Here is a 27,813-nt window from a genome sequence, read left to right as displayed (position 1 = left end):
AGTAGATCTATGTCTACTACTACTACTACTAGATCTACTCTAACTACATTACAATGTCTACATTTCTACAAATAGATTATAGATCTATTATATCTAATCTACTAGATCTAGAATCTAAATTATACTTATTATACTAATTATAGTATATTGACGATTGTATAGTATAGTAGTTAGAATCTAGATCTAGAATAACACTTGTAAGAATTTAGACTAGATAATACTTAATAGATTCTAGATAGTAAGATAGATCTAGATTCTAAATACTAAGACTCAGTATCACTCAGTAAGACTCTAAACTCTAGACAGTCTAAGAATAGATGTATGTATAGATCTATTCTAACTAGATCTAAGTCTTACTAAGTTTAACTAAGTCAATCTGAATCTCTAGATGATAGATCTCTAGATCTACTAAATAAGTAAATTCACTTTATTCACTACTGAACTGTCACTAGATAAACTAGATTCTAGTCAAACTCTTAAAGTAAAGTTAAAGTTTGCTTTTAGACTAGACCTATATTGACTAGATTTTATATCCAGCTGTAAAGTTTTAATGTTAATGTTTCGTAGTTAATTTTAGATCTAGAATGTATTCTACATTACATTCCAGATTTTGAAAGTAGACTTTGAATTTCTAAATGGGCTGTTAACATGTCATATTATATTGGTTTGGTTTGTTTCTGGGACACAAGACTATGACTATGTAAAACAACAACTTCCTTCAACGACGAAGTATAAATAAAAATCACTTACCTATAAAAGATATAGAGCCATCACAGTGGGCCAATATGATATTAGTATATAATATATATAATATGCCTACTACTAGTTACTAGATCTAGTAACTAGTAATAACTATAAGTACTTGATCTAGATTCTACAAGATCTTATAAATGTGCAAAGAATATTTTGATATGCAATAATCAGTAGTGGCCTTAGGGGATGGCAAGTGGGGCAACCGACCCAGGCCCTATAGGGGGCCCCGCGATCGGAGATTTTATTGTCACCAACTTCCAAAACCAAATCAGTTCTGATAAACTAGGACTTGTTACTCAATATTTTCCTAGTATCTTTATGATACTAATTACCATTGAACTTTCATTGAAGCTCTTAACATACATTTTTGGTTTCAAAATTCCGTTCAGTTTCAGACAGCTTCTAATGATCTGCCAATTCTAAGAGGCTAGTATCGTTTAACAGTTCTCAATAAAAACACTTATAGGTGAAATCAACCAATTCAAATCGTACATATTTCGAATATTTAAACATCGATGTCCACACGGATTTTATTAGGAAAATGCTTTGTGATAAAGTTTGAACCACCTCTTGAATTATGAAAACTATATATGAAAGAGTCATTAATGAAAATTAACAAACAAATATATAGAGTATAGTTTTTTCTCTTAGCGTGGTGCGGTATATATATATATATATATATTATATATGTCTACCATTAAGGGCCCTGCATATGGCTCTTACCACAAAATAGATTTAGAATCTAGATGTTTTGATTTGCTAAATTGGGCTTTTAGACTTTATTAGTGGTAGATAGATCCTGATCTAGAATAATCTACATTGCATCCATATTCTCTGTTTCTCTTTCTTTCTCACACATATATACACAGTACACAGATACCATTTTGCATAGACCGCATATGTATTATTATATACAGAGTTGCATTCTAGATATCTAGACTCTAATTTGTCTACAACTACAGTAGACCTAGATCTACCTAGCTAGATATAGATTATAGATGATAGCCTATTTTTTTATTACATTTCTAATGAAACTTTTATCCTTTTATATTTTATAGATTCTGTCAATCAACTCCTGATGCCTTGTTGTTATAGATCTAGTCCCATGTAATTCGTGATTTATGTATTTTTTAGTAATAGATATAGACTAGATCTAGCATCTAGATTAAATTAGATATTATAATAAAACACAACTTTAGCACTATTACAATATGTAATAAATGTTGGCAGCATTTCAAAATTTTACACATAAAAATTGGTAAAGTGGCAGATTCGATGCGTACATATCTAGATATCTAGCATTAGCTATCGTAAATAAATATAAAATAATATATTAAATAGGACTCTAGATCTAGAGATTATATAATGATTTTGTTTTTAAACTGAAATTCGTCAAGATCTAGATACATGAATGATTGTGATTAGGATCTAGATATATAAACAAAAAAAGAAAGCAGTGCAGAGTGACTACTAGGCTACCTTAATTTCGCCTTAGCCTTAAATATTTTACTTATACTTACTTTCACTTTCGATTTTTAAATAAAAACAGATAGATTTGGACTAGACTAGACTTGGACTAGATAAAAATAAAAGATCTATAATCTAGATCATCATTAAATTTTAAAGATTGATGAAACTTGATTTAGACTTTTTTTTACCTTTACGGTTTATGATAAATGATTTATATTATTTATAATAAATTTTATCATTTACCTCTTTTGTCTGCCACCACATTTTCTCCAATCTCTACAGTAGTCTACAGCCCGTAGAAAAAACAAAATCATTATAGAATCTTCTGAAGTACAGGACTCATACTTCATTATTCATACATGATACACTACAGTGCTACAGGCATACACAAATAACAGACCATTTTATTGTTTCTTTTACAGACAAACTTTGTAATGTTTGAAGAAAACACTTCACTACTCATCAAAAAAAGTTTTCTATAGATGTGTGACCACAACAGACTTAGAGGTTTATTACTAGCTAGCTGCAATTATTTGTAACTAGTCAACCCAAGGCATAGCATATATACGCTGCTATTTACTGACGGGTGAACACTTCCTGAAAGACACAGTTGTCCACATGTGGTGGGTTTAGGCAAACGACTGTGAGTGAAGGTAAAGAAGGAACTCTGGAGAGAGCAACATACAATTGTCCATGACTGAAAACAAGTTTTGGAAGACACAGGCATATCTTTTTGAACGTTTGGCCTTGTGCTTTTTTAATAGTCATGGCAAAGGCTAATCCAGCAGGCAATGGACCTCATTCACCAATCGTAAATAAACAACATTTAGCCACGTGATAATATTGATAAAGCAATAAAAAAAAACGTATCACGTGACAGCCTTTATGGATTACATAATTTGTATTGAAGATGTAGAGAATCATGTGGCTAAATGTTGTTTGTTTACAATTGGAGAATGAGATCCATTGTCTGCCCATAAAGGTAAATTTGAATCTGATGGAGTGAGGGACATCTGGGGAATAAGGACAGTTTGTGAGGTAGCAGCTGCTATAGTTTTACACTCCTGTGCGTTGCAGTGAAATCAACTGCTAAATAGCAGGGAAATTTAGAGACGATGACCCAGATTGTAAACTCGTGGAGTTTCATGCGGACGTTCTCAAGGCCAACATCTCTGAAGTGAATACTGATAGTAGCAGGAAGTATATAAGACATCGCTACAATTTCAGCCTTGTCATCATAAATGCGGAAGTATTCATGTAGGCAGTGTATATTCAAGCAGAGTATTATGACTGTGCTTCCGTGAGTAAGAACAATGGACAGGGCATCGCCATAGTTATCCCAATGTTCGCAAACAAAGCTTACAGCCATCTTGCGAAGTTCGAGAGCAACAGTTTTGTGTATTGACTCCACGAAATATATGTAAAGTGGTGGCCACAGATAGTAAACTAAGGGCAATACGAAGAGGCAAAATCAAAACAAAGCTACAGAAAACACATGCAACTATTTTTATGACACCAGATATTGACATATGTGTAAAAAAAAATACACACATAAATGTAGTCAAATATATAAAAATGTATAAAGAGAAAGATTACTTGTTCTCCCATCCCCCTCTTTTTTTTTCTGAGCCGTGCTCTCTGTCGCCTAGATAGTTACGTGTGATAACTCTAGTCTGACTTGGTTGCATGGTTGGGCCATGAAGAGAATTATATATATATATTGGCCTTGAGAAGCAGTTCTATTGTAGAATATTGCATTTTGTTGGCCTTAAGAAAGAAACAGTTCTACTGTAGAATCCTGCATTTTGTTGGCCTTGAGAAACAGTTCTACTGTAGAATCCTGCATTTTGTTGGCCTTGAGAAACAGTTCTACTGTAGAATCCTGTTTTTTTGTGTGTTTTTTTTTTTTGGCCCTGAGAAACAGTTCTACTGTAGAATCCTGGAATTTGTTGGCCTTGAGAAGCAGTTCTATTGTAGAATATTGCATTTTGTTGGCCTTAAGAAACAGTTCTACTGTAGAATCCTGCATTCTGTTGGCCTTGAGAAACAGTTCTACTGTAGAATCCTGCTTTTTTTTTTTTTTTTTTTTTTTTGGCCCTGAGAAACAGTTCTACTGTAGAATCCTGCATTTTGTTGGCCTTGAGAAACAGTTCTACTGTAGAATCCTGCATTTTGTTGGCCTTGAGAAACAGTTCTACTGTAGAATCCTGCATTTTGTTGGCCTTGAGAACACATTCTAGTTATCAGCAACATTCTCTTCAGCAGAATTTTTTTCTTGATTCTAGTGACTTTAATTACCTGTACACCAGGAAATTTAAGCATGGAGGTCATCTATAATTGTACCTGTGCCAAAGGTTTCCAAACTGAAGGAAATTAATGACTATAGACCTGTCTCACTTATTTCCATTGTGTCTAAATGTTTAGAAAAATTGGTTAAAATGTTTCTTCTGAATGATCTTTGTAATAAGTTAGACCCTTTACAATTTGCTTACTAAAAGGGTAAAGGTGTAGATGATGCCATCCTAAATATTTTAAATTGTGTCTACAAACATCTGGACTTACCCAACACTTATGTTAGACTGTTCTTTATTGATTTCTCATAGCTTTTAACACTATACAAATTCATTTACTCATTGAAAAGATGAAAGCGTTGGATATTAGTCCATACATAATACTATGGCCTAATGAATTTTTGACCCAGAGATCTCAGAGGGTTAGGGTAAACAATGTTATATCAAATGAAGGCATAGTTAACACAGGGGCGCCCCAGGGGGCTGTGACATCGCCATTGTGGTTCATTTTGTACTCCAATGATTTTCAATCCGATAGTCCTTTTTGCTTCTTCACAAAATTCGCTGATGATGCGGCTCTTCTTGCCCTGCTCTCAGAGAGCTCAGACGTAAATGAGTATTTCAAAGAAATAAAACACATTGAAAAATACTGTTAAGATAATTTTTTATTATTAAATGTAAAAAAACCCAAAGAAATGATAATCGATTTTCATAGGGAAAAGAAGGAACATGATATTGTTTCTGTAGCTGGAGAGACTATTGAAATAGTGCAAACCTTTAAATACCTTGGTACTATCCTAGACAATAAAGTAAATATCACTGCAAATACTGATTATATCAGCAAAAAAGGGCAGCAAAGATTACGATTACTAAGAAAACTGTCCTCGTTTAATGTTAGCGAAAAGGCCTTGGCTATGTTTTATCACGCTCATATCTGCAATATTTTAAGTTTCAATATCACTGCCTGGTATGGCAATCTGAGCATTAAAAATAAGAATAAACTTTATAGAATCCTAAATGCTGCTGGTAAAATCATTGGCAAAAAACAAACCCCATTTGGGCAGTTGTTTGAGACAAACATCTATAAAAAAGCTAACAAAATCCTCGAAGTAAAGAATCACCCTTTGTGTCAGGATTTTATGAACTTACCATCACAAAAGAGATACAAGACACCGATAGCAAAGACAAACAGACACAAACACTCTTTTGTTCCCCTGGCAATCAAATCATTAAATAAGAACAATCTGGTATAAACTTTGTCACATGTAAATTATGAGTGAGTCTGGTGTGAATGTACACTTTGGTTTCTTATAGTTATAATGTTTTTTGTTTGGTGTAATGCACAAATTGTAAGACAAATTTCCATACGGACAATAAAGATTATTATTATTATTATTATTATATATATATATATATATATATATATATATATATATATATATATATATATATATATATATATATATATATATATATATATATATATATATACAAATTAGACTTACTCAAATTTATGATTTTCCTTTTTTTTCCTTCATAGATTCAGGTGACTGCACAATTATATGGATCTTTACATTACCGGTATTGACAGTGATGCCAGTACTATTCCAGAAACAGAAAGTGATGGCGATAGTGACTGTGATGATGAGGTTACACATGCAGCGGTCAGTACATCTGATAACTATGACACCATCACCATTTCTTCAGATGAAGAGAGTGCATCTCAAAGTATATTTCAAACCCAGAGGTCACAAGCCACACAAAGTAGAGACACTGAGAAATTTCAGTCCGGGGTGAGGAATCTTTGGGAGGAGCTCTCTAAAGATGAAACCAAGATGAAATTTGAAATTTTTATAAAACGGGTTTGTGAAAACAGAAGAGAGAAATGTATCAATTCAAAGTCAGAGCAAACCAAATCTGAACAAGATAAAAACCTCAGTACCTCCTCTCTGTCCTCAGAGGAGGATAGAATTAATGGAAGTTTTCAGGCCTCTAGATCACCTGTCTTCAGATCAGGTTCTACAACTTCAAGACTAAGTCTAAGAAAATCACTTAGAAAGACAGAAGGTAGGGCAGAAGTTCAGTGTGCAGATTCTGAGGCTAATTACTTAATGGTCTCTTCTCCAACTTCTTTACATCCAGTTACAGATAAATATAAAACAAGTTCCAGTAGTCTTGCTGATGATGTAAGCACAGCTTCATCAGATGACACTATTATAATGAATGAACCAAATAAACCAAATTTGTTCAGATGTCAAGCTCCTTATGAAAAGTCATCTCTGACAACAGCTAACATTAGCATGCCCTCCCTAAATGTCATGCAGGATCTATCAAGATCGTTAGAAGACACAAGTGATAACCCCCCAGATTTGACATACTACTCTAAATCCTTTGACTTGGATAAAGCCTCTAAGGACCAAAGATCTACAGTACAATGTAAGGCTAGCAGTTCATCCAGTTTATTGTCATCTCAGATGTTCACCTGCAGCGGTACCACACAAGATGACAGATGTCAAGCAAATATAGAACAATGTATTGAAATGCTAATAAGTTCAGATGAAGATTTGGATAACTCACATTCTACCAAGCCTAACCAAACCTTTCAGACCTCCACACCAAATGTTATCAAAACAAAATCTGATCTAGTTCAAAAAGATGAGCTCAGCATGGTCAGCTTGCATAACTCTTCCACCCACCATCACAAGAGAAGATTATTTTCTAAACCATCTGCTGGAAAGGAAAGTGTGGAAAAAATAATTAATCCTAATAAAGCAGCTAATGTTGCCCAGACTATACAAAATCCTTTAAATACTGACATTAACAATCTAATATCTCAGAAGCAGGCAAGGCAAGAATGCAATAATGAAAATGTTGCTGTTAACCAACAAGTAATTGTTATTTCTGACAATAACCAGACAGATCTGGCTGCTTATAAAGAAGAGCAAGATCAGGAGGATCAAACAAATAATGAGGTGAAATATTCCATGGTAGACAATGTAGTTCATGTTTTTGATTCTGATGATGAAGAGCTTTTTTTAACTCAGTCTGTATTTGACAGTCCTTGTAAATGTCAATCTGGGCCATGTGATGATGACAATGGAGATGAATCTGAAGACCTCTTTGGGGATGATACAAGCCATGACTCAGATGAAGCTGAAAGTATTTTTGATCTAGCCAATAGACTGGACAACTCAACAGAAGATCCATTGAATGACAATATATTATTTAATGTTCAGACTCAAGTTGATTATGTACTAGATGCACAGCAAGAACAGAGTTTGACTCTATCTGACAGGAATATATATCTACAAGAGACTCTTGTTGATGATTCTTCAAATGATGTCTTTTTTATTACTAATACTATTGAAGATAATTCCTTATCATTTAAGAAAAATAAGACATATAACCATGATAATTTTCTGCAAGAAACACAACCAAATACACCTACAGATATAGATCATTCGACATTGAATGAAACAACTACTAATAATGCCTTAACAAAAAAGACTGAGTTGGAACAATCAGCAAAGAGAACTATATCAGAGGATTGTTTTCTTGAAAGCACACAAATAGATGATGCTCTAGAAGAAAGAAATGTCATGACTCAAATAACGGCTCAGATCATTTCTGATTCTTCTGACTCTGATATATTTTTACAAGAAACACAACTAGAAAACAATACATTAGATGATGATATTTTTTCAAGAACCACACAATCAGATTCATCGAAGCCTGTTGCTATGGAAGATTCAGAAGACACAATGGATCCTTTTGACTTGGCTACTCAGGTTATTGGCATAAAACAAGAAACGGAATTCATACAACAGACATGTAGTGAAAATATTTCATTAAACAAGAATAAGTTAATTTTTAACTCAGACACTCAGATTGATGAAAAAATTTCTGCAGTTTCAAGCAGTAAGAATAATGCATTTACTTGTGATACTCAAATTGACCTACCATCAACACATCATCCTTCTAATGACAGTAGAGACATGGATAATCTTTCTAATCAGCAACACATGTCACACAGAGAGGATGAAGATGTGAAGTGTTTTTCTTTACTGGCTGCTGATTATATGAGAAGCACAAAAACTTTTCCTTGTGAAGACTTTGACATCCAGGGTGCTTATCCCAAAAATTGTGATAGTCAGCGGTCAATATTTGACATTGAAACACAGGTTGACCATGATAAAGATTCTCAAAATGCACAACTTTGTTCTGCAAGTTATACCAAAACAGACAGATCTAGTAGTGTAGATTTTTTTACACCCACTCAGGTAGATTCAGTGACTCTAAAAGTAGAATTGGATTCTGTGACACTTGCACAGAAAAATTCAAGGCCTCAGAAAATAAAACCAACACAAATAGACTTAACTGAGCCAACATTAGAAAAAGATTTTTTGGCACCAACACAAATAGACTTAACTGAGCCAACATTAGAAAAAGATTTTTTGGCACCAACACAAATAGACTTAACTGAGCCAACATTAGAAAAAGATTTTTTGGCACCAACACAAATAGACTTAACTGAGCCAACATTAGAAAAAAAAGATCTCACTTTCCCTACAGTTAAAAAATGTAAAAGACTTATTATGATTCCTAAACTAATATTAAGTTCTGAAAAAGATGAAGATTCATCAGAAGAATCAAATTTGACCGAAGATGCTCCAAATAGTCCAGAAAAAATATCAAATTCTACTTTTAATATTCAAGATTTAAGCAATGATCTAAGTGATACAAAAAATAAACATCATCTTGACACCTTAGACATCCAAGGCTCAAGTGCAGGCCAATTAAAAAAAAATGCCAAGGGACAAGATAAATTAATATGTAGTGACAGCAATGATGTGACGTCTATATATAACAAGAATTTAACATCACATTTGAATCCAGTAGTATTTCTTGAGGATTGCAAAGCATCAGTCAACTTGTTGAAAAGGAAAAGTAGGACTAGTTCATTAAATCAAGAGGTTGTAAAAAAATATAAAGAATCTTCTGCCAAAGACAGCAGCAATGATAGATCCTTGCACAGAAGCTTTTCTCACCCTAGCAATAAAGAGAAACCTTGTACTCAGCATAAAACTGTACTAATGGCTGGCTTAGGTGATTGTAAAATTCCAGATAGTTTGTCACAAACAAAAAACACACTGACAAAAAAGCACAAAATAGAAAACGTACACAAAGATAAAATCAGTACAGTGTCGAAAAGGTTGCAAGACAACTCGCAAATAATTCTAGAAAATGTATCAACTTCTTTAGGAGGGAACAGTAAGAGTGTCAGTAGAAGTGCTACAACAGCATGTAGTGAAACTGAAAAGCCATTAACTCATTCAGTGTCGCTAAGTCATTTTAGGACTAACAATCAATCACATTCTATCTCACCCTGGTTAAATGTCAATAATGAAAAGCATCACTCACTGGGAGAGGCACATAGACATCTGGGTTACAAATCAAAACATGCAAAGAAGCGAAGAAACAAAGCTTTGCCTACTACATCAATGGATGATGTCATCAGGGCAGCCAAGCAGCAGAAACTTAATCGTGAGCTGACCCATGGTAAAACTGCCAGAGATCGATCATCATCCATGATTACCAATAATGTAGAGGATTATGAAGATGTTGAGATGCCATGCACACAAGACATACTGGACCAAGGGTTACCTATATTACATGACAAACTTACAGTGAAAAAGTCTAAATTAAATATAGAGTCTGTAGAATCTGGAGGCCAAAGTAATGCTAATGTGAAGGTCAAAGTAAGTGAAGCTTGCAACATTAAAAATCTTGACAAAAAGAGTACAATTGTGTCACCACCAGTCATAATAGACAAGACATTACTCACTTCTGGTGAAATAGCAATTGAATCTCATTCTGTATCTTCACCAGAACTGCCCAGTGTTCCTGCAGCCAGTAAAGACTTTGTCAAGTTGAACGTGGGTAGAGATAGAGATGTAAAAGCTCCTTCCTCATCAGTTTCCAATGTAGAATCAGTTCACCTTTCCACAGTCAGTTGTGTTACTTCTATCACAACACATACACAGTCTATAATGGTTTCTGATGTCAAAAAGGCATCAATTACTTGTCAAGCATCGACAGTAGCATCTGTAGCAGTTACAGATTCAGCAGTTCCATCTTCAAAAGCAACATCACTTGTGCCAGATCTTGCAAGAAATTCTAGAAATGTTCATGGTACCACTCTTACTAGCTGCTTAAAATCCCGCCAGATTCTGACAACACAGCATGATGGACTGATGTCTAAAGGAATTTTAAAACAGTCCAATAAAGCTCCAGACAAAAAGCTCAAAGTCAACTTCAGGGAGTCACAAAATAAAATACATACTTTTCAATTGACTTCTCAAGCCTCATCTGCAGTTATGCCTCTACTGAAGGAAACCCCTCAGTCAAACCCAGAAAGCTTCACAATGACCCTTGTGAAAATACTGAAATGGAATGTCGACTGGCTTGAAGCATATGGTATGAAATTTTTGTGTGTCCTTTTTCTGTGTGTTTACTATCACATTAATTATGAAAGAACTCCTGCCAAAAATAAAAGGTAACATAAATTTGTTATTTCCCTGAAGATCTAGTCTGGCTCAAATTCCAAGTTTACCTATTTTTGTTGAAGGCAGAGCTTTATATTGTGGTTAAATGTTTCTTTATTGATTTATTGATTGTGACGGCTGAGTAGATTATAGTTCTTGCCTGCAGATCCCATGTGCAAATCATTTTGGAGATTGATTTAAAGATTTTCTTGATTTCTTGAGTACTAGACAACTTTACATCAGGCCACGGGAACATCCCTTTGGTTTCAATTGTATAAATAATTTTGGAATAGACAAAGTTTCCTGAGTATCAACATAACAATGATCTATCAATTTTGTAGTTTTCTGAGAATGTATACCTAATGTTTACACAAAATAATTAGGTTTATAATCGTTTTACATAGGCATCTAATTTTCAATGTTTAAAAAGATAGCATTATCATATAACTCTTGAGACAAATAAATGCTGCCAATTCTGGTTATATTTTTTAAGGTAGGGAACTCTATTATTTTGTGTATGGTAAATACTCTTTGAATTACAGATGGAGCATCCAATTCTACTGGCAAATGCAAGACTCCACCACCACTTCTGGGTCCAGATAAACAATACCAACGTTTAAGACTTTATTATGAGTCATTTAATGAATATTTAACAATTACAACACACCTTTTACTTCTAGAAGTTTGGGAAACTGTGAGTGGAACTTCCATTTTTAAAGAATAATTTTGTTTTTATTTTAGATATTATTTATTGAGCCTTAGCTGTGAGAAGATGACAAGTTGTGTAGGAATAAAATAAACATTTTCTAAATTTTTAACTTTCTTCTTCTAAGGTCTATCAGGATTGGAAAGAGAGAAAACACAATAGGCCTAAAACCATCAAAGTTCATCTGACTTCAATGCCTTATCATACAGAACAATCAGAAAATAAAAAGAGATATCTGTATTCCCCTCTTGTTGTTAACATATTAGGTAAGTAGGTCTTTCACCTAATATGTTTCTGTTAACATTGTTTTTAATTAAAACTTTTCAAAACTTTGGTTATTTTTGTGTTAATCATAAAAGAACAACACTTTATTTAAGAATAGTCTCTTCGTGATCATTTATGTTCTTTGCAACATTATTTGAATAGGTGTGATTCCATATAAAGAGCGCTATCAAGTTCCCACATCTGGAGATTTGCTGCGGTTAAAAGCATGGGGTTTACGTAAAGGCATCTCAACAAAAGATCCTAATTGGCATGAACAGTTTGCCTTGGTGAAAAGTGTTAAACCATTGTGGAATCGGAATAAAAAATGGTTAGTTGAAAACTATCCAATCTTTGAAAAAGGTAATTAAGAATATTTTTACTATATATTTTTATCAAGTGAATTTTTAAAGCTTTCTTTTTTTTCTTTTCTTAAAATTTATTGTCTGATTAAAAGTTTTGGACTAAAAGTATTAAAAAAAGTTATAAGCATGAGCATTTGTAGGTTTAAACTTAGTATAAGTACAATACATTAAATCAATGTTGGTTTCAATTTCTAATGAAAACATTCAATTTTGTTTCTTTTCTCAGAGTCAGCTTTCAAAAATGATGACATCCATATTTTTGAATTGACTCTGAATATTGATTATAAAGTCATCTTTTCTAATGTCAAACTGATGGACATTGAAGTAAATAACTTTTTTTTTCTTTTACGATTTCTTTTAGCTAATTGTACTATTCAAATATTGAGCTAGCTAGTAAAGGAAGCACTTTTCTCATAGTATTTAAAACTAAGTCTTATGTTCAACATGTTAACACTGTTTGTAGAAAATTTCCACTTTGAGGACAACAGAAAGACAACTCCAGGCTCTCTCTATGTTGCCTAATAACCCATTGTGTTCACATCTGCTGCAGCCCCAACAGTCCAGTGTTTACTTTCACCAACCTGTAAATCCTGATGCTCATTTATTAGTAAGTATGAAGTGTACCTTTACAGTTTGATTTATTTGTTTCTATTGTAACGCTATGATATCTGTTTATATCTTAACTCAGTGGTTCCCAAACTTTTTCCTTAATGGAACACTTCGCACATTCTGAGTATTTTGTTTATTTCTTTTTTAGAAAGATTCATTCTCGTGGTTGCTTATTAGCTAATTATTCTAGTAGCCTAGTTTGTGGAACACCTATGCAGGCCTTGCCGAACCCTTGTGTTACACTGAACAGAATTTGGGAAACACTAACTTATCATTTAGTGGCATATTTTTTTAACCAATACTAGTAGGCCTATTCTGCTGTCATATATGACATATCAAGGTTGCCAGAGAGAATAAACATTGTGGTTTTCTGCATACTTAATTTTGTGTCTCTACTAAAAAGGGAATATACCGCAGGGGATTAATTGAAAATTAAAATTGTAATTTTGATTTCCTTTTCTCTGTTATTTGTCAACATTCTATTTAGAACTAAGTTAGGGAAAGTAAAAAATAGAGTAGGCATCATGTTTACACTCTCTGGCAACCTTGAGTTTTATCATTTGGCATCCATAGAGTAATCTCTTTTTAAAAGTAAGATTGCTTATTCTAAAAACACATGGTTGTCAATATTTTAGCAAAGAATGAACAGCGAGCAGGCCCAGGCTATCAGCACCATCAAGTCTGCTGTTGAACGAAAAGAGCCAAAAATATTTTTTTTACAAGGACCTGCTGGAACTGGGAAAACTCACACAATATTGGCTCTGGTACATCATATTTTGTTGGTAAGTTAACTCTTTTAGCGTATCACTGCCACATCACTTAAGTCATTACTTATGGAACTAACTATTTTGGATAAAGTAAAATTGAAAGATTCCCCCTAGTGATGATAGCTATCAATAAAGCAGATGTTGTGTAGTTCACTATTTCTGTTGTGAGCATTTTAAAAAAAGGCCAATTTGTATAAGAGTGTTATGTGGTAGCACAAAAACATCAGTTTTGACTTTTCCTCACATGATCTTAATAACCACATTAGAATTGAATGGACTTCACCATGTCATTCAAAGTTAAAACAGTTTCCTCTATGTAAGACCATTTAATATTAAAGCTGTTTATCATCTATCCACTATGGCAACATAAATTCTATGCATAGCTATAATTGTATTTTGAAATGCTTGCCTTGTTTAGTTCTGGTAACTCATGTTAAGAATACTGTATATATATTGGTCCATGGACAAGCAAGGCCCAACATTTGACAAGTGTCTATGGGAACAGTCCAGGATTAAAAAAATGAAAAAAATAAAGAAAAGGGACATTTGTTTTCTAATCAAATTACATACAAGTGAGTTGCCAACTCAGTAAACTAACTAAAGGTCCTCTTTAACCAGGAAAAACAATGACCTGGCAGAATTTAAGTAATTGGTTAACATGCATGACTAGATGCATGATGCATAGGACATAATTATCTTTTTTTTTTTAAGTAATGTCTGTATTTTATAAGATAAGATTTTGTTGTTTTTTTTTACTAAATCTTTCTGCCCTGAGTAAATAAAGGCAAATTTTTAATTTAGATTTTCTAAATAGCCAATAAAAGTCTTTAATTAGAGTTCTGTGTGTTGAAGTGAAAAGCTTGTAGATTTTGTCCAGAATTGTGAACCTTTTGTACATTTATCATTTACAGCAATGCAACATTTTATTTATTTATTCATAATTCAAGTATTGTTGCCTTCTTCTGTTTGACTGTGTCAAGTTTAATTTTATCTTGTATTTGACTGTCAAATTTGTTTGTATTCTTGTATTTGACTGTCAAATTTGTTTGCATTCTTGTATTTGACTGTCTAATTTGTTTGTATTCTTGTATTAATCAAGTTAAGTTGTATGTGACAGGTTTCATAAACATTGATGGGTTACGTTCAACTGTATTTGAACATTGAACAGTCACATTTTGATAGAAACCTTATTACAGTTCGATTGAAACTTATTTCAGTTCAAGTATTTGGACATTAAACTGACATTGTACTTTTTCTTTCCAAAGATCACAAATTTTCAAGGAAGAATTTGTATAGCTACACCATCCAATGCTGCAGTGGATGAGATTGCCCGGCGAATTATTCAGTTTTCAAATAAACTCAAAGATAACAGTAGGTGCTTTAAGTTTAGATAATTTTATTGGTCCAAACAAATGGAAATTCAGTTTGACTAAAATTGTAGCATTAGTACTATAACAATAACCATATAGATGCAATGCAAATACAAACAACATAAACACACAAGAACAAATATAAAAATAAAAAATATTTACTTCAATCCAATGATAAATCAAACATAATTTGAAAGTATCAATAAATCTATTCAGTTCACTCCAACTTTCCAACACTTCCAACTAGATTGTAGCTGTTTGAAAATAAAACAATAACTGAGTAGTTTTGATAAATGCTACTTATTGCTGCATAATAGTATTAAAAGAAATTAGCATTCAGCTGGTATTGAGTTAAATGACATCTACACACAAGTATTGTTCAATGAAATGTTACTGCTGTTAAGAAGCAGTTTAAAACAAAATTATGCAAGTTTGACTTTATTTTTCTGGCTTCAACTTAGTATTTATTATGTGTAAGGACATAGTTTTATGCACAATTTATCTACATGTATTTTTTATGCTAAGTGACCTACATGTCAGGGGTCTATTTATTCAACTTTATGGAATCATTTCTAAAAACAAAATATGTTTGAATGCTATATTAATGTACACAGTGTTTCAAATAAACCAGTGAAGAGAATACAGTAAAGTTTATCTCACAACTTGCACATTGAACCTACACTCAACTCATTTTGTGTGTGCGTCTAGATACTAAAATATTCAACATTAATTAATGCTTTATATTACATGCATCATATTTAAAATATTTTAAAAAAAAACAATATTACCAAATAGCTTTACAAGGACTTCAAAATTGAATGAAAATTAAACTATTTATTTGTAATAGCTATAGCAAGCTAGGACTATTTTATATTCATTTATTATAACTAATTTGTTTAGCAGTTATAAAACCAATTGAACTGTAATTTAATGTCTAGATTATTTCTAAACATATTAAATTTGTTTGTGTGTGTGTACTTTCATCACAGAAATGAAAGAAATATCCCTTGTTAGAGTTGGAAACAAGGACTTTCTCCAGCCTCAAGTTGCACCCTATTATTGGGAGACTCTCATTAATAACCATTTGATCAAAGGTTTGGTATTTTTCTCCTATCAGATACTTAAAACATTTTCCTTTCATTGAATGATCCACTTGCATTTGAATAATGGTGATACATTTATTTTCAAGAAAAAGCAAAACAAGTGCCAGAGGCTCTGAAAAAAGAAAATCAGATGTATAAAGATAAAATCCTAAAAATAGAACAAGAGCTGACAAATCCTTCTTTGACACGTGTTCAGGTTAGTGAACAATTGTTCAGACATGTTGTATAGTTGCTTCTATCTTTAAAATGGTGTAGACAGAAAATAACTAACTTTGAGGTTACTTCTGCAACTAAATTAATGGACTGAGAAAAATACAAAAAAAATATTTTTATTTTCTCATAATTTTCATGTTATATCTGTGTATGTTTTTTGTGTATAAAGTAATGATTAATTTTAGTTTATTTATATGTTGACATTTAAATTTGACAGGGTTGTAAATTGCCTAATAGTATGGTAATTAACAACTCTGACAAAATTATAGCAGAACAAGTGGGTTTTAGACAAGGCCCCAGCACAACTGAACAAATCCTAAACCTCAGTATACTCTGCTAGAAATACCTTCAGCACCAACAGAATCTTTTTCATGTCTTTATTGACTTCAACAAAGCTTTCAACAGAGTATGGCATAGGGCACTCTAGGCAATAGTGGAAAAGTAGAATGTAAATCAAAACATACAAGTAATCCAGAGCTTCTATAAGCACAATTGGAGTGAGACAAGGCTGCCTACTTTCAGTAACTCTTTTCAATATCTTCCTTGAAAGGATAATAGAATATGCTCTCAAGTGCTACAAAGGTTCTGTTAGCATTGGAGGAAGAAGAATTACTAACTAGCACTTTGCGGACTTCATAGATAGTCTGGCAGGGACAGAAGAAGAATAACTTGACTTGGTAATGCGCTTAGACCAGACTTACGCAGCATTTTCATGCAAATCAATGCTGAAAAAAACACAAATTATGATCAAAAGCCTATAGGGCTTTAAAAAGGATATCAGTGTAGTTTAAATTCCTCAGAGCTATTGTCTCGGATGAAGGAACCAAACCTGAACTACTGGCCAGAATTGCACAGTCCACAGCAGCACTTGCAAAAAAAAAAACAATCTGGAAAGACAAAGGCATAAAATTAGACAGATGTGCTTCCTGGTCAAGGCCACATTCTTATATGCTTCCGAATCTTGGATGCTGACTACAGATCTCAAAAGACAGATCCTAGCAATGGAATGAGATGCTACAGAAAGATCACTTACAAAGACCGCATCACAAATGAAGAGATTAAAAACAGGATTAATACAGCAATTAGACACCACGATGGCCTTCTAACTAATGCAAACTTTTAAACTCTATGGCCATATCACAAGGTCTTCAGGGCTCGCAAAGACCCTCCTTCAGAGAACATTACCAGGAAAAAGAATAAGAGGCAGACAGAGAAAGCGATGAGAAGACAACTTAAATAATGAACAGGCCTGTCATTGAAAGAAATTCTATTCAAGGCAAAAGACAGACATGAATTTAGAAAGACTTTCAACAGATCTAAGAGATAGGTGAAGAAGACTTTTAATAAACATTCAAAAAGAGTTAACTTGATTTTTATCATTGTAGTATAGAAGATATTGTTACAAATATAAAACAAAAAAAAAATAAACCTACATTGCTACATTGCTAAAGAGCTTTTCATTGAGAGAAACTGATTAATGTTAGTCATAGAACTGATCAGTTTCTCTTCCATTGCACTAAGGATTTACTATTTTCTGAATACAATGACCAGTAGCCTGTATATACTTAGACATATATAAATTCCTCTACTATAGTTGATGATACTACTTTTTGGTGCCTTAACAGCTACTGGTATTTAACAAAAAAAAAAAAGGAATTGGTATTCACTTATTTATATTTAACTTTATCACTTTTCCAGAAAGTAAAAAAGCAGGAGGAACTTGCCTCATTAAAGAAACAAATAAAAACACTTGAAAAAGAGTTTACCAGTGATAAGGTTTGTTGACATTGTTTTACTGTCTCTGGTGAAAATATTTTCTTCTTTTTCATGCATTTCTTGAGTGTTTGTTTCTTTTAGAGTCATTTCCCCTTCTTCATGTAGCTTGTTTTCCCTCCTTCTTTATGATACATCTAAAGACAGGGAGAGACCTCTGATATGTCTAACAGTGGTTTACAATTAATTTGAAAGAAATAGTTAGTACAAAGAAGTTCTTTTGAGATCATGTTTTTGACAAGTTATTTGTTTCTCTAATCAGGTGTGTCTAAATCTAAGCATTCGCCTAAAGAACATCAAACTTGATTGTCCCACTACCAATGTAGGGCAGCACCAACATGCAGACATATTTTTATATTTTAGTCTGATCTTGTCATTAGTGTGAAATATAGATTTTACAATAGGATCTAATAATTACTAAAGGAAATGTATATTTTTCTATTGTTTAGAAGCCTTCACCTAGAGAGAGATATCAAGCCAAATGTCATGTCTTAGATAATGCACATGTCATTTGTGGCACTCTCAGTAGCTTTGGCATTGAGAGTCTGAAGGAAATACTTAATCGTACTGAGCAACACAGACATAATTCTCAAACATTTAGTTGTTTGATTATAGATGAGGTCAGTAGCTTTTTTTGGTCATAATGTATCTTAATGCTTGGTCTTACTTTTTGTACTAATTGGAGAAGAGGACATGAAATCATTTGTTGTTGTTTTTTTAATTATAATTGCATTTGTATGTCAACAATTTTAATTCATGTTTTTGGCTTTTTTTTTTTTCACTAAGAATATTCAGGTTTTTCTATTTTTTGTCAGCAAATAATCAGATAGAGTTGTTTTTTTATTCGATTTTTATAAAAAGCATCTCACCTTTTTTTAGAGAGTTGCTGTCCTATTCCAATAGGAAAGTTAATATAGTTATTTGTTGTGACTCAGATCTAGTATCAAATTTAGATCACCTGAACTCTACAGTGAGATTTGCTGTCCTATGCCAATAGGAAAGTTAATCTAGTTATTTGTTGTCTCAGATCTAGTATCAAATTCAGATCACCTGAACTCTACAGTGAGACTTTCCAGGCAATATAAAAGAAAGCAGACGTCAACTCTTACTCCTACCTAAATATTTTACTATGCATCTAAGTTAATGTTTTGTTGAATGAATTGTTACTTAACACATTCACTTTTACCTATTCCATTTCATTTTACCTGAATAAAGGCAACACAAGCCATTGAAGTGGACACCTTGATACCTTTACAATACAAAGTAACTAAAGTGGTACTTGTAGGAGACCATAAACAGCTACCAGCTACAGTTAGGTCACAGGTATGTACTTATGTGCACTAATATACTTTTATTTTTTTGGTTTCAATTATTGTGAGCCTGGTGACATAGAGTATATTGAACAATTGTTTATAAGTATATGAACCAATTAATGATATTTTTCTATTCTGTTCATTTCTGATTGAGTGATATGATTTATGTTTTAATTATAATTTTTTGAAGACATAATTTTTGTTACAATTAATTTGATAGCAATGACAAGGTTTTGAAAACAATTATTATATAATTTCAAAATAATCTTAAATTCTTAAATGCTTTTTAAATAGTATTTTTATAACACTATTATGGATTATTTTAAAGAAATACAATACAGAATCATTTTCTGTTTTATTTATTTGGTTGCATTTACAGACAAAAAGTAATGGACTATGCTCAGTAGTCTCTTTGAGTTGCCCTTTTTACATGAGATAACAACAATAATAAAACTTTTTATCAGTTAGTTAACTAAGAGTGTTTAAGTTGCTTTAAAAAATTGAGTTTACAAAGCAGCAAAACAAAGATAGTTTTCTTAAAAACATTACTGTCAACTTTTTAGTTTAATTGCTGTAAATTGAGAAGGAAAAAAATAGAATAATAGTTACAAGCTTAATGTTCATCGACAGAGTATTTTGCTGTGCTTAAGAAAATAAGACTATTGATACAATTGTTTTGTCAGAATTAAAAGAAATTAAAATATTTTAAAAGTAATAACCTCCCATGTCACTATTTGTTAACATTTTGTTTTAGAAAGCCAATGAGCTAGAGTTGAGCAGATCTCTGTTTGAAAGGTTGAATCTTTGTTTTGAAAAGTTCCATGAAAATCCATCCCAGAGCTCTCCAATCATGATGCTGACCAGGCAGTACAGAATGCATCCTGAAATCCTCTCGCTGCCCAACAATCTCTTTTATGATGGAAAACTAGAAACTGATGAGTAAGGGATAAATCTTGACATGATTCCTTGATACCCACCACATTTCAAAGGATTTGATCTTTGTGTTGAAGAAAGGTTTCTTTTGTCCATGAAATTAGAGACATAAAGGAATACATATATACATAAATGCAAAACAATTCATTTCAAAGTATGTCTTATTTGATGGTAGAAATTTGATAATACTGTATTTGTTATATATTATGGTTATGATAATATGTAAATATAACTAACAAACATCTTTAAAATTAGTGTTTAGATATTTTATAGCAATAGGACATGTAGAGATAAAAACACTTTATTTGTGGTACATACTCTTCATCTGATCTACACATTCAAAACCTGTGAACACACTTTAAACATTGTGTACTTCTCCTGAGTAAGTTTCTTTTTTTGTGTTTTTTACTTAGGGTGGTCTACAAGAGAAACTCACTTCTTGCTCCATATTTGGTGTTTGATATTGAGGAAGGACAAGAGTCCAATAACTCAAGGTGTTTAAACTAGTGTAGGATCAACAACTTTAGTTCTGTATGAATGAAGTTGAGAAGTGATGAAACTCTTTCTACTGCCATCACTTAAAGAAATAAAAACTTGTATTTGTCTGTTCTCTCTTAGATCAATCTACAATGTACCAGAAGCAGTTTGCATAGCCAGACTTTGTTCATTAATTATGAAAACTTTAAAATTGAAGAGGGAAACATTATGCAGATGTGTAGGAGTTATTTGCCCTTACTCTGAGCAAAAGCAAGCCATTGTTGAACAGTTACGCTTAAGGTTGGCTGGTGGCTAAATTTAACTTTTGTTATAATTTTTATTTTATGTTAGTGTCTTTTTTTAACAATGAAAACAAAATATATCTTGAAAATTTCAACCATTTTTTTTTTTATTTTAGCAATCTTGACGGAATAGAAGTAAATACAGTAGATGGCTATCAAGGTCAGGAGAAAGATGTGATAATAATGTCCTGTGTGAGAGCACAAAGTAGTCCAACAACTATTGGGTACATGATTTATTTAGTTTACTTGTGCTAAAGCATTTTAAATTCAACTTTAGTTTGTGAAATTACCTGCTTTATCATGAGAACAACTTTTTAATGTAAATTCTTGAATGTAAGTTTAGTTTTAAAAGGTATCAAACTAATAATATATGTCAACTTTAAAATTATTAGCAATGTTTTCAGTCATTGAATTTTTTTTTTAGGGACATCCCCCCACCCCCCCACCCCACCCCTGAAAAAAAATCAGTAAAACATGGTTTTATCACAGTTTGAACAGATACTTAGAACAAAAAAGATAATAGTTTTTTGGGTGAAAGAGTGTTTCAGAATGATAAAAAAAAGGGGTCTGACCCAAAAGCATTATTGAGCTATGAAATGCTTCAATATTGAAATGTGGAGCCAAAGAAAAGTCACATGATTGTATGTAGAATTATTTTGTTAGGGGTGGTGATGGGGTAAAGTTAGAAAAAGTGAAACTAGAATTCTCTTGCTAGAAGTATGTGTGTGGGAGGTATTGATGGTCTCATTTATTCACACAGCACTAGTTGTTACATCACATTTTAGTATTTATAGTTTCTCCAACATTAATACTTCTGTAGACTAATTGTGTTTGATAATATAAAAATAATTAAAAGTGCCAGTATCGTGACCTGTATTCAAATTTTTTACACTTCATTGATTTTCAGTACCCTATTTTTATTTTCAGTTTTATTTCTGATAAAAGAAGAATGAATGTGGCACTTACAAGAGCTAAAGATGCTATGTATGTTTTGGGACATTTTGGTACATTAGTGAGTATTTACTAGTTACACTGTGACAAACAATTTTGTAGAGCAATCATTCATCCTTGGCTGATGTATTTCATCTGTCCCCTTATGTTGATTTGCCAGAGTTAGCAAACAAATGTCTGTTTTCTGCTCAAGTGGCGGTCTTTTATTGTAAACTTTTAAATACTATTTTATCCTACTGTAACATTTAAGGAAATGTGTTAAACCTTCCAAGGTATAAAACACATTAGGATATCTTTAGGAAAAGTTATTAGGATATCTTTAGGAAAAGTTATTAGGATATCTTTAGGAAAGTTATTAGGGTATCTTTAGGAAATGTTAAGCTTAGAACAGAGATCTCTATGTCACTGACACCAAATATTTGTATCTCAACTAAAAGAACATCAAGAGTTATTGCATTCTTCATGTACTAGGCTTGGGTTGACATCATATCCTCATTTCTGGCTTTTAGTCTCTTGCTGCCTTCAATTGCAAATTATCCACCTTTTGAATTCAATACTTTGGTTTAAAAACTTGGTTTATAAATAACAGAAAGAGTATTTTGACAACCTCCTTTATGGACTGGTGTTTTTTTAGATTCAACTTACACACTGAGCTTCTCAAGATGAACATTGCACTCTGGAAAAAGAAATAAAAAATATTGTACAAAAGACTATTAGCCAACAGAGCTTTAAAATAGACATCAATATTGGAGATGAAAAGCTGGAAAGTGTCAGAAGATTTAAAATACCTCAGAGATATTGCTTCAGACAAAGGAACCAAACCTGATCTACTGGCCAGAATTACATAGACCACAGCAGCACTTGCAAAGCTCAAAACAATCTGGAAAGATAAAGACATAGCCCTTAGCACTAAAATCAGGCAGATGTGCTCCTTGGTCATGGCCACATTCTTGTATACTTGTAAATCCCTGGATGCTAACTGCAGAAGTAGAGAGGAGGTTCCTAGTAATGAATGTGAGGTGCTAGGTATCACCTACAAAGACATCACAAATGAACCAGGATCACACAATGGCAGATAGCCATGCTAAGACAACAGCAACAGGTCTGTCATTGAAAGAGATTCTAGTTAAGGCCAAAGACAGAAAGGAATGAGAAAGACGGTCGTGTATGGTGCCCCAACAGTCTAAGATACTAAAGTTTAGGAGAAGGTGACATTGACTCAGTGAGAGGTATTATTTCAGACAAATATCCCCTGAAAAAAAAATGCTTGAAAATCCAAAGATATATTTACGTAAATCATGAACTACTCCAGTAGTCAATTCAATTGAGAAATATGACAATTCTTAGAGTAGTTTTGTAGCCATTGATTGACTGACATGTTTCATGAAATTCATCGCAAGTCTAGTTTTTAAAGCTTTTTTTTTTGTCCTTTTATGGGGATGCAAGTCTCTGGTAACTTATGCTATGCACAAATTGTAAGACAAATTTCCTTACGGATAATAAAGATTATTATTATTATTATTATTACTAGCTTGAAAAATTAGAATAACAAGATTGTAAATAAAGAAATATTTCTTTGCTTCATGCTATTTGTTTCACTCTTTTATTATATAAATTAAGACAACTACAGAGAATGTTGTCCAATAAATTCAATTGAGAAATATGACAATTCTTAGAGTAGTTTTATAGCCATTGATTGACTGACATGTTTCATGAAAGTCATCGCAAGTCTAGTTTTTAAAGCTTTTTTTTTTTGTCCTTTTATGGGGATGCAAGTCTCTGGTAACTTATGCTAGACTAGCTTGAAAAATTAGAATAACAAGATTGTAAATAAAGAAATATTTCTTTGCTTCATGCTATTTGTTTCACTCTTTTATTATATAAATTAAGACAACTACAGAGAATGTTGTCCAATAATGTTAGTCGATAAAACTGTGTTGACCTATTTTTCTAATGTTCAATCTAAACTTGACAGAGAGTGAATGACCTTTGGGCTGAGCTGCATGAAGATGCCAGGATTAGAGGACTTCTTGTACCCATCAAAGATGTGAAGGAATTTTCCTGTATAGCAGAAAGTAAAATTACTTTGAACAGCAAGAAAACCTAACTTTTAACATTTACATTTTTTTTTTCCTTAAAGTTATAGCTTTACATAGGTTTGTTTTCTCAAACTTAAATCATTTTATTGATTTCTCTTAACCATGACACTATAATTTCTATGTGCTTTTTAAAAACATAACAGAATATACAAATAGAACTAATGTAACGATATGCACAGAATATTTCAATGCTTTGAAAATATTTGGTCAAATAGACATTATCATTAGAACCTCCTATGGGTAAATGTTTGACAAATGATAGCCACTGTATGTCTTACTTATATATATTCATCATTGTTATATTTATATGCAGGCAGAATAAGAATGGTTAAATAAAACAGCCCCAGTTTATTTAGTCTTCCCGTTCAACTGGTTTAGAAATATAACTCTGCTTCGATCATTGAATAGCTATTGCACCTATCTTATTGATGAAACATTTTCCAGTGACTGATGCATACTTAACATTTCAAAATCCTCTCATTTGAAGCAATGGGAATTTAGTGCCTTTTCAACTGTTTAGTTTTCAACTTGTGTTAAGTCTTGTCATACTGACCTCCTGTCAGACTTTGTACACTTAGTATCAGGTGGTTGTTGTTGAAGTACTTGATTCACTTGTAAATTAATTGAAACAGACATAGTGAAGTGAAAGGTGAACCATCTAGCTGACAAGTGATTCTACACAGCCACAAAGTTGTTCTACCTTACTTCTTGACATCACCAGACTGTTGCTTTGAAAGTTGTCATTATACTCTTCTATTGGTCTCATAGAACTTTTTTAAGAACAAAAGTTTTTTTTTCTTTGTATTTTTATATGCACTTTTAACTGTTACAATTTTTTTTTTAGAGGGGACACCTGTTTTATACATCACTATAGTCTAAATAGCTGTTTGTAAAGTTACTTATTACTAACCTGTGATTTATAATGTTTGTTTCTTTATTGTGCTTTTGATTATTAATTCCAAAACGTTGTTCTCTATAAGTTTTGCAGTGTAGTGTTGAATATACTTAGTACACAAGTCCTACTGTACTGTTGTGCTAGTAAGGTCTGTAGTTATTATGTCCTGACCTGATCTGTATGCTCTGCAATACTTCATGTGCTAGTGTGGTCTGTAGATATTATGTCCTGACCTGTCCTGCTATGCAATCCTTCATGTGCTGTTGTGCTTGTATGGTATTTAGTTATTATCTACTGTCCAGATCTTTGTCCTGCAATATTGACTTAATGTGTTAAAGTACTGCTTCTTTTTATGTTCTGAAGTATTTTTTTTTTCTTTTCAGTAATGCCTGGTCATTAGTATCTATATTACTTTTTACATTGAATGCTCTTTAATGGTGGCTCTGTATACCTTGTAGTACTTTATGGACTATAGAGCTAGTTATTTAGGTGCTGCAGTACTTTATGGACTATAGAGCTAGTTATTTAGGTGCTGCAGTACTTTATGGACTATAGAGCTAGTTATTTAGGTGCTGCAGTACTTTATGGACTATAGAGCTAGTTATTTAGGTGCTGCAGTACTTTATGGACTATAGAGCTAGTTATTTAGGTGCTGCAGTACTTTATGGACTATAGAGCTAGTTATTTAGGTTCTGCAGTACTTTATGGACTATAGAGCTAGTTATTTAGGTTCTGCAGTACTTTATGGACTATAGAGCTAGTTATTTAGGTGCTGCAGTACTTTATGTGCAACAGTTCTTAATGTTCTTTCTTATGTTTTGTAGTGCTTTATGTCCTGTAATTTTGTTTCTGTAAATACGTTAGTATATTGTGTACTGTTGTAGTTTATGTATTGTACTTTAGGTTCCATTATATGTCATTATTACTATGTACTGTTCTTCTGTAGCACTGCTAGGGATGAAATATTTAACAATTCATGTTGTTGATTTTGTTGATAGCATTTCAAATAAGCATTTACAAGCTCTATGTAAACATACATTGTTAGCATTGACATGATGAAATCAGCAATACCTGGGGAGTGTATTTTTTTTCTTTTTAGTTCATAATCCATAAATAAATGAATTCAATGAAACCATTTCACATGTACATTTTAAAACTACCTTGACCTTTGTCTGTACATACATTATTTATTGATATTAAACACAAATGTACTTGATACACATCTGTTTAGTTTAGTTTTGACATCTAAATTTTGTTTTTTATTAAGTAAGTGGAAGCCATAGAACAATAAGTATAGGATGAACTGTTACACTAGTTTCTGGCATATAGGATAAACTGTTACACTAGTTTCTAGAATATTGGATGAACTGTTACACTATTTTCTAGAATATTGGATGAACTGTTACACTAGTTTCTAGAATATAGGATGAACTGTTACACTAGTTTCTAGAATATAGGATGAACTGTTACACTAGTTTCTAGAATATTGGATAAACTGTTACACTAGTTTCTAGAATATAGGATGAACTGTTACACTAGTTTCAAGAAAATAGGATGAACTGTTACACTAGTTTCTAATAATATATGATGATCTAATGGGAGGGTGACAAGGCTTATGACTAAGTTTGTAATATTGTGAGTAAGCTCATTTGCTATTATGTATATATATATATATATATGTATATATATATATATATATATACACAGACACGCAATTTACTTTATCCAAATAAATAGGAAATAGATCACCATTTAAGAAAAAATTCTCCACAATATAAAATAGTAAATGTGTCTATTCATACAAACTTGAAACAAAGGGACACGAATCTGGATGTGGCTATTTATTATGTACCACAAACTCTTTGCTGGAATGATGAAAAACTCCAAAGTTCAAGGCTCTCTGACGTTTTCACTAATTGCCTCATTGTGATGGGCTTCAGCTAGCAGCGTATTTCATTGATTGTTTTGTCAAGCCATTGAAATCTTTGACCACGAACCAATCACATCTCATTTATTATTAATAATCTATGCACTGATACCATGTTACGATATACAGCACAGTGACCTAATTAGGTTTTGTTTTTGGAAAGACCTCCTTCACAGCCGTATAATCTTGTAGAAACGAGAGGAAAGTTTGGGTATTAATTATGGTCGGAGCGATGTCGCCCCCCCCCCCCCCCCCCACCTCCCCAAACTTTCTTTCAGCTGATGAGTTCAAAGGAACAGCTAATATCCGATACAATTTGGGATCAGTAGTTGTGGCAGGCTGTAGCACAGTGTGCCGCAACAAGCTGCTTAAGGGTCACCAGCTCCTGATTTATTTAAGGTTGTCTCCCGTGCCTTACCCATATTTGGCTACAGCCGCTAGGTTTGGATTCAGAGTTGTCCTTCTCCTAAGTGCACAGTTCCAAGCTATACCAAAGTCACGATCTAATCTTTTCCCAGATAGAGGTTTACAAAAATTGGTACGAAATTTTAACCCTTTCCTGCAGTTAAAGGAATACCATATTACCTAGTGATTACCTTTCATTCCTGCAGGAATACCAGTTGATTATATGCCTATGGCTTGCTTTTATTTTTGCGGTTAAAGGAATACCAGTAGCTATGACATGTGACT

At 32.7% G+C, this 27,813-nt stretch overlaps 2 protein-coding genes and 1 long non-coding RNA gene across 12 annotated transcripts in view; 1 reads left to right on the top strand and 2 right to left on the bottom strand.

Moving 5' to 3' along the window:
- The window catches only part of LOC106078022 (zinc finger C3H1 domain-containing protein-like), a 30,655-nt gene extending 29,938 nt beyond the window's left edge, over positions 1 to 717 (bottom strand). For 4 of the 7 annotated variants that reach the window (XM_056033638.1, XM_056033644.1, XM_056033645.1 and 1 more), the window contains exon 1: positions 601 to 708. The gene's annotated coding sequence lies outside the window, so the exon portion shown is untranslated. The other 3 variants (XM_056033640.1, XM_056033641.1, XM_056033643.1) reach the window with 3 other exon arrangements.
- Positions 28 to 26,412, top strand: LOC106078025 (uncharacterized). 4 transcript variants are annotated; one of them, XM_056033650.1, is made up of 22 exons: positions 28 to 197; positions 1,812 to 1,860; positions 2,646 to 2,730; positions 6,055 to 10,991; positions 11,602 to 11,753; positions 11,893 to 12,031; positions 12,192 to 12,389; positions 12,618 to 12,715; positions 12,855 to 12,998; positions 13,636 to 13,782; positions 15,033 to 15,138; positions 16,127 to 16,231; positions 16,327 to 16,436; positions 18,152 to 18,229; positions 18,676 to 18,846; positions 19,442 to 19,549; positions 20,294 to 20,478; positions 20,886 to 20,966; positions 21,091 to 21,249; positions 21,368 to 21,475; positions 22,179 to 22,263; positions 24,178 to 26,412. In XM_056033650.1, the coding sequence occupies exons 4-22, from the start codon at positions 6,077 to 6,079 to the stop codon at positions 24,307 to 24,309; spliced, it is 7,221 nt and encodes a 2,406-aa protein (XP_055889625.1). In that variant the 5' UTR covers positions 28 to 197; positions 1,812 to 1,860; positions 2,646 to 2,730; positions 6,055 to 6,076; the 3' UTR covers positions 24,310 to 26,412. The 4 variants fall into 4 exon arrangements, with proteins under 4 accessions (XP_055889625.1, XP_055889622.1, XP_055889623.1 ...); XM_056033647.1 differs by having other exon boundaries at positions 2,646 to 2,876; XM_056033648.1 differs by lacking the exons at positions 28 to 197; positions 1,812 to 1,860 and adding an exon at positions 2,017 to 2,063 and having other exon boundaries at positions 2,646 to 2,876.
- The window catches only part of LOC106078026 (uncharacterized), a 49,723-nt gene continuing 41,967 nt past the window's right edge, over positions 20,058 to 27,813 (bottom strand). The window contains exons 2-4 of the long non-coding RNA XR_008778655.1: positions 22,991 to 23,082; positions 22,848 to 22,878; positions 20,058 to 20,557 (exon numbers count right to left, since the gene is read on the bottom strand). This is a non-coding gene — a long non-coding RNA (uncharacterized LOC106078026). The remainder of the gene's footprint in view (positions 20,558 to 22,847; positions 22,879 to 22,990; positions 23,083 to 27,813) is intronic.

This window comes from Biomphalaria glabrata, chromosome 6 (genome assembly GCF_947242115.1).
Source record: "Biomphalaria glabrata chromosome 6, xgBioGlab47.1, whole genome shotgun sequence".
Classification (NCBI taxonomy): Eukaryota; Metazoa; Mollusca; class Gastropoda; family Planorbidae; genus Biomphalaria; species Biomphalaria glabrata.
Note: the sequence above shows the minus strand (reverse complement) of the source record. Positions and strands in the feature narration are given on the sequence as shown.

What these genes read in the sequence shown, in the direction of transcription:
- LOC106078025 (XM_056033650.1), top strand. Translation starts at nt 6,077, where the DNA reads ATGGATCTTTACATTACCGGTATTGACAGTGATGCCAGTACTATTCCA. An exon ending in GTTGTTTGATTATAGATGAG is followed by an intron (nt 18,847 to 19,441) that starts GTCAGTAGCTTT and finishes ACCTGAATAAAG; the next exon opens with GCAACACAAGCCATTGAAGT. An exon ending in TGGGACATTTTGGTACATTA is followed by an intron (nt 22,264 to 24,177) that starts GTGAGTATTTAC and finishes TAAACTTGACAG; the next exon opens with AGAGTGAATGACCTTTGGGC.